Below are 12,047 nucleotides of genomic sequence, written 5' to 3' on the forward strand. Positions count from 1 at the left end.
ATCAGATCCAAAGAAACATTGAAACTTTCTAATGTCCTTTTTGAAAACAACATTTTGTTTTGACTTGCAAAATGTTTGATTCAGATAATTAAAAAAAAAAAAAATGAGCAGTCACTTAAATGATATTGCTCGTGATTCAAAATTAAATGCCAATTCATTCACCTGCTTTACTTCAAAGCTAACTTTTGCAACATTATATTTGATCTTTCTGATGTTTTTGGTGTCAAATTTCAGTAAAGTCTTTGAATTTTTGCATCATGCTAGGAATAAGGTTTCCTCTTGCTGTCATTGCTGAAATGTTGCATTGAAAGGTAATCCAATATTTAAAAGTCATGTATTTAAGACTAATTTATAAATGACCTTTCCCTTTCAGAATGTGGATGATGTTGCTAATCAGGTGCTGGGAAAGCCGATATTTTTGAACTGGCCTCATCTTGAGGAAGCTCGGGTTGTTGCAGTGTCAGATCGAGAAACAAAGTAAGTGCTGAATAAAATGCTTTGAGCTACAGTTTGCACAATAGCATGGGAGTGCATTTAATATTGTAGCTTGGTTTGTGTTTACACTTTGAATCTTGCACCACAAAATCCCCCTATATGTGTACTTTTTTCCCCCTCTCCCAAGAGTCTTTATCAGTTGCTGAGTGAGTTGGTTGTGTTTTGTTGATGGTATAATAGGCAAGTTTTTGGTCACGATTCTCTGTACAGTTTCCTGGTCATGCCATTTGGCACCAAAGTCAAGCAGAATGTAGGTTTCTTCGAAAGTCAGTCATCTATCGTAGTCTTGTGTATCTGCTAGTCACTCATCTCACTGCCTTGAGTGATACTGACTGTTGCCTGGGAGTAGAACATTTGACCATTCTGTAACCAGGCAGTGGGAGAGGAAGCAAAGAATTTCCCATTTTGGTTCTGTACTCTAAACTTTACTACTCAAAAGGTGCTTTATAGGAGAGCAACATTAATATGTTGGCTCTCCAATTGTACTTGGTTAAAGCCAACTCCCTTATCTTGACTAAAGAATGGTCGATCTACCTTTTTGTAAATTTACGCCACCAGGGTAAGGGAGCCAGTTCTGATTCCACAGGTGCCAGCAGCACTCCCAATACGCCACCCATTGGGTTGTGTGGCATTTCAAAATGTTCAATCATTTTTGCAGTTTATTGATGAGAGCAAAGTTGGTTTGGGATTGAAATTCTCTGGCAGATTTCTAGACCTTTTGGGAATACCAAGAATGGAACCAAAATCAATGCACACATCGGCCGAATGTTTAAATATATATTTTAAAAATGCACAAAGTTTGAAAAGCTAACATTAAGGGTCCAGTTTCTCCGTTTGTAGATGGGTAGTTTGAGGTGAATTTGTTACATCGAAATTCAAAAATCCAAATACTTCAAGGCAGCATGATAGAATAGCAACTGGCCACGAACTTTACAACTGCTTGGAAGAGCAATTCAACAACAACAAATAAATCCGCCAACTCTCCCCTGCTAAGATTTGTCTCGCTTGTGCCGTGGTTCATTTATTTATCCTTTCCTCCTTCGAATATTGGGCAGTCAAACATTGGCCGGATGGAACTGACCTGCACATACAGCTGGTCCACTTCTGAGCATTAGTGCCGCTTCCAAGCTTCTTGGATCATCGCTGTAGCGCATGGTAACGAGTTTCCTAGCAAGTGTTTGCTTTGGATCAGCGCTCGATGATCAGGGCAAATAACGATCTTACTTGTGGAGATTGTTGCCAATAACATCATTGCAGCAAATTCTCACACTATGTCTGGATGTTTGCAAGCTGTTCGCTATTTGCTCGGGCGAGGAGGCACTACAGCCAACTCTGACATCCACATGTGCACACTTTGCAGCAGAAGACTCCACTGAGTTAGGAGTCAAATCGGTGACCATCATGGTCTATAAACTTAGTATTGCACCATTTAATGATTTTTCCCTACTGAGTCATTGGGGTCCAATTGGTTCTGTTTTGTAGTCGATATTATTTATTGGCCCTGCATTTGCAGTCGGAGACGTACCAGAATAATACGCCTCCAAACCAAAATAAAAATCTGAATGTACCTGGTGTCTCCGGAGCTTCAGACTCTTTGGGTCCTGGACCTCTGCGCCTAAGCCTGTGTAAAGACCCACGGATCCCAGGGGCGCAGGCGGTTCGTAAGCGTGCCTGGGATCATGTGGGCCCGGTCAACCAATACAAAAGCATAATACTGCGGATGCTGGAAATCTGAAATAAAAACACACACTGCTGGAAACACTCAGCGGGTCAGGCAGCATCTGTAGAGAGTGAAACAGAGTTAATGTTTCAGGTCGATGACCCTTCGTCAGAACTGGAAAAAGTTGGAGATGTAACAGGTTTTTAAGCAAGTGCAGGGGCAGAGAGAGGGGGGAGGGGAGGAAAGAACAAAAGGGAAGCTCTGTGATAGGGTGGAAGGCAGGAGAGATTAAGAGACAAAAGGGATGATGGTGCAAGGCAAAAGGAGATGGTAATGAGACAAGTTAAGAAACAAAAGATGAATCTAGATGAAGTGTAAATGGCAATGGCAGGATGATCAACAGCTGCCATGTGAGAGAGAAAAAAAATGATGGGGCAGAGGTTATAATCTGAAATTGTTGAACTCAATGTTGAGTCCAGAAGGCTGTAAAGTGCCTAATCGAAAGATGAGGTGCTGTTCCTCGAGCTTACGTTGAGCTTCATTGGAACAGTGTAAGAGGCAGAGGACGGAGAGGTCAGAGTGGAGTACCTGGTAAAAGCATTTATTTTAACCCACCACCCACATCTGTATCTACTCTGTCAAGCCCTGTAAGAATTTTGTATGTTTCAATGAGATCACCTCTCATTCTTCTAAACTCTGGAGAATATAGGCCTAGTCTACTCAATCTGCCCTCATAGGACAATCCCCTCATCCCAGGAACCAGTCTGGTGAACCTTCGTTGCACTCCCTCTATGGCAAGTATATCCTTCCTTAGGTAAGGAGACCAAAACTGTACACAATACTCCAGGTGTGGGCTCACCAGGGCCCTATATAATTACAGTAAGACATCTTTACTCTTATACTCAAATCCTCTTGTAATAAAAGCCAACATACCATTTGCTTTCTTAATTGCATGCTGTACCTGCATGTTAACTTTCAGTGATTCATGTACAGGGACACCCAGGTCCCTCTGAACACCAACATTTCCCAAACTCTCACCATTTAAAAAATACTCTGCTTTTCTATTTTTCCTACCAAAGTGGATAACTTCACATTTCTCCACATTATATTCCATTTGCCATATTCTTGCCCACTCACTTAACTTGTCTATATCCCTTGAAGCCTCTTTGCATCCTCCTCACAACTTACTTTCCCACCTAGCTTTGTATCATCCGCAAACTTGGATATATTACTTTTGGTTCCCTCATCCAAACCATTGATATAGATTGTGTACAGCTGAGGCCCAAGCACTGATCCTTGCGGGACCCCACTAGTTACAGCCTGCCAACCTGAAAATGACCCGTTTATTCCTACTCTCTGTTTTCTGTCCGTTAAGTAATCCTCAGTCCATGCTCGTGTGGCGGAGCCACTAAGAGACTCAGAACATTTGAGAATAATCTCTTTAACTGCATTGTAGTGCAGCCACGTACTGCACCTTTAAACTGTTTGTTAACTATACTGTATGTACCTTCCTATACTCTGCGTGATGACATCATGACGCCGATCACGTGACTGCCAGTGGCGCGAAGAACGCGATGACGTCATGACGTCAGTTTCCAGAACCTTCCAGTAGTCTTCGAGTGCCTTGCAGCCTGAACAGACCTGTATACATCTTCTCCTGTAGTTTACTAGTTAACCTCGTTGTTATTAAACTTTGTTGTTTTGATTTACTGAGTCGAACTGCAATTGTTCAGATAGGAACTACCGTTCCTACACCAGTATATTACCCCCAATCCCCTGAGCCCTTGTGGTAAACCACTTTGTATTCCACTGTGTACATGCCTGGACATGCCTCGGCTGACTCCTCCCACAAGTTCTAGTATAAAGGTGACTGCTCCCCAGCCCTTTGTATTTCTGGACCGGTCGACCACTCGAGGCAGACATTCATTCTTTTGTTAATAAAAGCCTTTAGTTACTCTCTTAACTCTCAGTCTTTTATGAGTAATTGATAGCGCATCAATTTTATTAACAAAATTTTTATAATGGAGAAGATCCTCACACCAGCATGCCTGGACTTAGATCATCGGGAGGCGGACTCATCCACCAAGTTTACTCACTGGCTTAAGTGTTTCGAAAAATTCCTGACCGCCTCCGCAGCAATCAAATCGGACGAGGACAAACTGGATGTCCTGACCTCCAAAGTGAACCACCGAGTGTACTCGGTCATCCAAGACGCGACCTCGTACGCGGACGCTATCAAGCTCCTCAAGGACCAGTACACGCGCCCAGTGAACGAAGTGTACGCCAGGCACCTTCTGGGGAGTCGTAAACAACAACCTGGGGAATCGACCGTGGAATACCTTCAGGCACTGTCTGTGCTTGGCCGGGCCTGTGGTTGTAAGGATGGAAAGGCCGCCGTGTACACAGAGGAACTTATCCGGGACGCTTTTGTAGCGGGCCACAGATCCAATTACACCCGACAGCGACTGTTGGAGCAGAGTGACCTCGACCTCAACAACGCCTCTGAACTCGCACTATCATTGGATGCAGCCTACCGGGGCATGGATGCCTACTCCTCTGCACCGTGGACGCCGCGGGGAATGACAGCCTGGGACACGGTAGGACCGCCCCATAGCGCCATGCCACCCCAGCAACGGCCCAACTACCGCAGCAGTGTCCCAAGGCCAGAAATGCTACTTCTGTGGCCAGGCAAAACACCCCAGAGCGCGCTGCCCGGCGAAAAACGCGGGCTGCGGGAAGAAGGGACACTACGCTAGCGTCTGCAGGGCCAAAGCCACCCCGAACCCCAGCAGTGCCGCGTGTGGGCCATGCGGGCCGCCATCTTGGGCCTCCCCGGCCATGTGCGAACCACCGGTACAGCAGCCATTTTGGACGCCTCCAGCCACATGGGGATCATGGACGCCGCCATCTTGGACGACAGCCGGAACGCAGCAGGCCCCCAACACCGCCTCATCTGATACCCGCAGCGACACACCGACCCCTACGCTGGCATCCGTTACACTGGACCAAGCGAGACCGCACCAGCTGGCCAGTTCCACAATGGACATTAAGGTAAATGGTCACGATACAATCTGCCTTTTTGACTCTGGGAGCACGGAGAGCTTCATCCACCCCGACACGGTCGTTAAGACCGGCGAGAAGCAGCGCCTGGTCATCGACTACAGCCAGACAATAAATCGCTACACCCTGCTGGACGCCTACCCACTCCCCCGCATAGCTGATATGGTCAACCAGATCGCGCAGTACCGCGTCTTCTCGACCATTGACCTGAAATCAGCGTACCACCAGCTCCCTATCCGCCCTGAGGACCGCCAGTATACCGCCTTTGAGGCAAACGGCCGCCTCTATCACTTCCTTAGGGTTCCCTTTGGCGTCACCAACGGGGTCTCCGTCTTCCAAAGGGAGATGGACTGGATGGTAGATCAAAATGCGTTGCAGGCCACTTTCCCATATCTGGACAATCTGCGGCCGTGACTTGCAAGACCATGACGCAAACCTCGAAAAATTCCTCCGCACCGCCCAACTCCTGAACCTGACATATAACAAGGAGAAGTGCATATTCCGCACAAATCGCCTCTCCATCCTTGGCTGTGTTGTGGAACACGGAGTCATCGGCCCCGACCCCGACCGGATGCGTCCCCTTATGGAACTCCCACTGCCTCAAGGCCCTGAAGAGGTGCCTAGGGTTTTTCTCCTATTACGCCCAGTGGGTCCCCTACTATGCGGACAAGGCCCGTCCGCTGATCAAGTCCACCTCTTCCCTTGACGGCAGAGGCCCGCTTAGCCTTCCACCGTATCAAGGAAGACATTGCCAAAGCCACCATGCACGCAGTGGACGAATCCATCCCCTTCCAGGTGGAAAGCGACGCGTCCGACTTTGCCCTGGCCGCTACCCTCAATCAGGCGGGGAGACCCGTGGCCTTCTTTTCACGAACCCTCCAAGGCCCGGAGACCAGACACTCCGCTGTTGAGAAGGAGGCCCAGGCGATTGTGGAGGCTGTGCGTCATTGGAGGCACTACCTGGCCAGAAAACGATTTACCCTGCTCACTGACCAACGTTCAGTTGCTTTCATGTTTAACAACAAGCAGAGGGGCAAAATCAAAAATGACAAGATCTTGAGGTGGAGAATCGAACTTTCCACCTACAATTACGAGATCTTGTACCGGCCCGGGAAGCTCAATGAACCCCCGGATGCGCTATCGCGTGGCACCTGCGCCAGCGCGCAGATCGATAGACTGCGGGCCCTCCACAATGACCTCTGCCACCCGGGGGTCACCAGGTTCTTCCACTTCATCAAGGCCCGCAACCTGCCTTACTCTATTGAGGAGGTCAGGACCATGACCAGGAACTGCCAAGTCTGCGCTGAGTGCAAACCGCACTTTTATAGACCAGACAGGGCCCACCTGATAAAAGCCACTCGCCCCTTCGAGCGCCTGAGCGTTGATTTTAAACGGCCTCTCCCCTCCTCCGACCACCGCAATGTGTACTTCCTCAATATTATTGATGAGTACTCCCGTTTCCCGTTCGCCATCCCCTGCCCGGACATGACCAGTGCCACGGTCATTAAATGTCTGAACGACCTCTTCACCCTGTTCGGTTTCCCCAGCTATATCCATAGCGACCGGGGCTCATCGTTTATGAGCGACGAACTCCGTCAGTACCTGCTAACTAGGGGTATTGCCACAAGCAGGACCACCAGTTACAACCCCCGGGGGAACGGACAGGTGGAAAGAGAAAATGCGACAGTTTGGAAGGCCGCCCTGCTAGCCTTAAAGTCTAGGGGCCTTCCAACCTCCCGCTGGCAGGATGTGCTCCCCGATGCGCTCCACTCTATTCGGTCACTGCTCTGCACTGCCACTAACGCCACCCCTCATGAGAAAATGTTTGTCTTCCCAAGGAAGTCCACATCGGGGACATCGCTACCGCCATGGCTGACGTCCCCAGGGCCGGTCCTACTGAGAAGACACGTGAGGACCCATAAAACGGACCCCCTGGTCGAGAGGGTCGACCTCCTCCACGCCAACCCCCAGTATGCTTACATTGCATACCCGGACGGGCGGGAGGACACAGTCTCCATAAGAGACCTCGCACCCTCGGGGGCCGCAGTAACTCACTACCACCACCCCCCCCCCCCCACCCCCCCACGATCCGATATCCAGCCCCAGCAGACGGCAGGCCTGGGCCCCGCGACCCGCTCGACATCTACGAGGACGACACGCCTGTGCCACAGCCTACGCAGGACTCGACGCCGGAAGCTCCACTACCCCTGCCGTCACCACGCCGATCACAGCGGCAGACAAGACCTCCGGAGAGACTCCAATACACTAACTTTTAATACACTTCACCCCGCCGGACTCGATTTTAAACAAGGGGTGAATGTGGTAAACCACTGTTTGTATTCCACTGTGTACATGCCTGGGCATGCCTCGGCTGACTCCTCCCACAAGTCCTAGTATAAAGGTGACTGCTCCCCAGCCCTTTGTATTTCTGGACCGGTCGACCACTCGAGGCAGACATTCATTCTTTTGTTAATAAAAGCCTTTAGTTACTCTCTTAACTCTCAGTCTTTTATGAGTAATTGATAGCGCATCAGCCCTCATTTTGCTTAATAACCTCTTATGTGGCACCTTATCGAATGCCTTCTGAAATTCCAAATACACCACATCCACTGGTTACCCTATATCTATTCTGCGAGTTACAACCTCAAAAAACTCTAACAAATAGCCCAACTCTGTGTTAGCGAGTGTTTTTGCGAAGGATCTGTCGATGCGAAGGATCTGTGAATGCGAAACTTGACAGATCGCAAGTTCTGGGTTTTCGCACATGCTGAAACCCGGAACTTGCAGGGCCATTCTGAGCACTTACGACAGCGTATGCCGTCATCGGCCCCGTAGAATCCGGGCCATTACTAATTGAAAGAAAAGAAAGAAACAATTGCATTTATATAGCGCCTTTCACGACCACCGGATGTCTCAAAGTGCTTTTCAGCCAATGAAGTACTTTTGAAGTGGAGTTACTGTTGTAATGTAGGAAGCGGAAAGCAAGGTCCCACAAACAGCAATGTGATAATGACCAGATAATCTGTTTTTGTTATGTTGGTTGAGGGATAAATATTGGCCAGGACACTGGGGATAACTTCCCTGCTGTTCTTCGAAATAGTGCCATGGGATCTTTTACGTCCACCCGAGAGAGTAGACGGGGCCTCGGTTTAACATCTCATCCGAATGACAGCACCTCCAACAGTGCAGCACTCCCTAAGCACTGCACTGGAGTGTCAGCCTAGCTTTATGTGCTCAAGTCCCTGGAGTGGGTCTTGAACCCACAACCTTCTGACTCAGGCGAGTGTGCTACCAATTGAGCCACAGCTATCACTGTGCAATTGTTATGCATTAGGTCATCAATGTTGGTGTAACTCAAACCAGGTTAGTAAATTGAGGAATTTATTCTTTGTGCTAACTTTGTATAATTGAATGCGAATTGATTTGTAATATACCTGTTTTATTTGACTGTGATTTATAGATTTTATCTAGAAGAACCTGCAGGAGTACAGAAGGTATATACTGGGAAAACTCCACCACCCGTTAAAGTAGTTTACCTTGGAGATGCAGAACAAAACACGTGGAACAGAGAAGTACATAATATAACCGAATTGTAAGTAAATATATACATGTCAGATACTTATTTCATATTAATATTTAAAGTCAAGTATTGAGTGGTAAAGTTTACAAAGAGTAAAAATGTAACCCAGATAAGGGTAAACATTACCATTAAGAATTAAATAAGTAGAATTTCCCCTTATTCTCATTGTCCTTTTCCACATTTTTCTTGCTTTCACTTCCTCCTCTTCCCCTCCCCCCCCCCCCCCCCCCCCCTTCCCAGGTTGCCCAGTCATAGGGCTAAAAGTTCAGTTGCTTCGTGCCTGTTGTTTGGATGCTACAGGTGCTGAGTTGGCGCTCAAATGACGTCCGAGCAGCGCATGTGCATTTCTGGTGCGGGCTGCACCGGACACCATTTTGATGAGGGCGTTGGCGCTGGGAGCTGTAAGTATGCAGAGTAGGCAGATTGTGACATCAATCAGTGTGTAACGCTGATTTGACGCCAGCGCTGCCATTTTCGACCTCAACGCTGGAGCTAACGCCTTCTCATAACATTGTACAGCTGAACGTGTGTTCAGCAGCAGGAAGGACCCCGCACCAGCACTACTTAAAGGGATTATCACCTGCTTATGTGTTAGTTGATGATTGATTTCTACTAACTGTTGCTGAGTTTGCAGAAGTGTTTGGTGCTTTCTGGACTTCTTTAAAGTTGCCTAAAGTCTCCAAGATGTGGTCAAGTACTTGTTACTGACTTGCAAGGGGTCTGCTCGGACCAGTTGCTCCCAGGCATGGGTGTAGTAGTTTGAATTCCCCTTGGCCTGCAGCATGATGGGGAGAATTAGCAGAGGTGACACAGAGCAGGGACAAGCTGCTGCAAGAGGCAGAAGAAGGAGGAGGGGCGAAGGGCTTTCAGCAGGAGGCCATATCTACCCAGGGTCTTCAGGGAGCAATTTTCCTACTTCAACCTCAGCGACAGTGCGTGCAAAGTCTCCGTTTTACTAAGGAGTTGCTCACTCGGATCTGTCAACCTGCTCCAGGCAGATCTGCAGCCTCAGTCCAGGGCAAGGATGGCATTGCCAGTGGCTGTAAAGGTGATCGTGGCATTCAACTTCTTCGTGCCGGGCTCCTCCCAGGCTAGAGGTAAGTGACATCTGTAACATCTTCCAGTTTGCCATCCGCTCCTGTTTAAGGGAGATGTCTGAGGCTCTGTAGGCAAGGAGAACTGAATGTATTTCATTCTCTCTTGCCAGAGAGAACCAGGCGGAGTGAGCACGTGGCTTCGCAGGATAGCAGGCTTCCCCATGGTGCAGGGTACCATTAACTGCACACACATCGCTTTGCGGGCACTGCATCTCAATTCTGAGTTGTACCACAACCAGAAGGAATTCCACTCCCTCAATGCCCAGTTGGTGTGTGACCATACTCAGTGCATCGTGCAATTCAATGTCCGGTATCCTGGCAGCAGGCACGATGCCTTCATTCTGCGGCAATCCGCTGTTTTATCAGAATTTGAGCCACCACAACAAACCAGAGGGTGGCTCTGGGCGACGAGGGCTATCTGCTGACCACCTGCCTCATGACTCCGGTGCGCAACCCACGCACACGTGGGCAGCATGCATATAACGAAAGCCATGCTGCCACACGGAATCTGATAGAGCAGACCATTGGCATCCTTAAACAACCCTTCCGCTACCTGGACTGCTCTGCAGGAGCCCTGCAGTACTCACCAGAGCGTGTCAAGATTTATCGTGGTCTGCCGCATGCTCCACAGCCTCGCCATCACGAGGGCACAGCCTTTACCACTAGGCATACGGCGACCGGAGGAGGAGGAAACAGAAAAGGAGGAGGCAACCCAGACGGCTCCTTTCTGCCTGGGCTATCTGTGATTGACTCCTCTGACTGCGATACCAGTGAACACAACCCCAATTTCCCATTCACCAACAGTCCCACATCTTGCCTTCCCTCTTACTGACTACAGCGTCCTCTTGGCCTCAATGCTATAATAAAAGCCACCACAAAACAAACATTCCAAACCAATTTTATGAATCAAACCATTACAATATTTCATTCAAAAGTCAACTAATCACCCTTGTGTGTCCCCTTAGTGCCTGTCTTCAGTGTGCCTTTGCCTGTCCTAGTGCTCCTATGCAATGCTACCCTGGCAGCATAGCTGGTTGGAAGGCAGCTGACTTTCAGTGGGGAAGACTGCAGATTGCCTTGCAGGATGACCTCGAGCAGCCCTGGGCCTAGTAGGCTCGGCTTCGAACTGCATCACCTCAGCATAGGCCGCAGCAGTCTGGGCTGGCTGGCTGACAGGTAACAGTAAGGGCACTGGCGGAGCAGCAGTGGTGGGAGGACGAATGCTGACATCCTGAGTGAGGACAGCAGGTTCGTCCTCCACACAGCCACTGCCACTCCCCCGGGCCGGTGCCTCAGCAAGCCTACTAATCTGCTGGAGGACAGATTGCTGGACTGCTGTGACACCCTGCCAGCCCTTTTCAACACTAGTAAACCCAGCCATGATGGCAGCAGTCTGTGCTTGCTTGGCAGCAAGCTGAGTTTGTATGACTTCAGTCTGAGCTTCCATTGCAGCACTCAGACGTTTGGTGGCTGCTGATTGTGCTGCAATGGAAGCTGAGACATCAGCCATTGGAAGCTGAGACATCAGCCATCAGATGCTGCATGATGGTTGGGTCCACAAGTGCGCTAATGGATCTGCCCACCCCTTCCACGCTGGAAAGGATGGGCTCCAAGCTCTGCGCAAAGCCCTGTGAAGGCTGGAGCTGGACTCCTTGACAACCTTGACATTGCATTGAGGCTTTCTGGCAGGCTTGCCAATGCACCAAGCATTTTGTTATGCATACCCATCAGCCGCCTTCTGTAGGCCACCCCATCGAAGTCCTCATCTGAGTCCTGTGCAGCAGAATTAGTGTGCGACCTTGCCTTCTGGGGAGCTGGCACCTGCGCTACCCTTTCCCCCTGTCCAGGCTGCAGCCCACTTGTGCCCTGTGACTCACCACGTACAGATTCCACCTCTAAGCTAAGCTCAAGTCCGCGCAGTGCCAGTATCTGACCTGGTGGCTGAGTGTCAGATTGAGTGACGGTGTTTCTTCTTCATCACTCTCTCTTCCTCTTCTTGCACCGCTGCCTGGCCAGGTTGGATTTCTTGGGTCTCTGAAATGAGAAAGGCACAAGGGTAGGGTTGTGGGGGGTGGGGGTGGGGTAAGCAAGAGGTCCATGCTTACACTATCTGCAGCTTGTAATTCGGAAGAGATTGCGAGATGTGGATTAGGTC

At 49.2% G+C, this 12,047-nt stretch overlaps 1 protein-coding gene across 1 annotated transcript in view; it reads left to right on the forward strand.

The window, feature by feature from the left end:
- The window catches only part of xrn1 (5'-3' exoribonuclease 1), a 144,801-nt gene that overhangs the window by 69,276 nt on the left and 63,478 nt on the right, over nt 1-12,047 (forward strand). The window contains exons 17-18 of the mRNA XM_085989602.1: nt 374-477; nt 8,676-8,807. Of these exons, the coding sequence (XP_085845728.1) occupies nt 374-477; nt 8,676-8,807 (236 nt within the window). The remainder of the gene's footprint in view (nt 1-373; nt 478-8,675; nt 8,808-12,047) is intronic.

This window comes from Somniosus microcephalus, chromosome 6 (assembly GCF_052327205.1).
Source record: "Somniosus microcephalus isolate GS21.2 chromosome 6, FLI_Smic_1.0, whole genome shotgun sequence".
Lineage (NCBI taxonomy): Eukaryota > Metazoa > Chordata > Chondrichthyes > Squaliformes > Somniosidae > Somniosus > Somniosus microcephalus.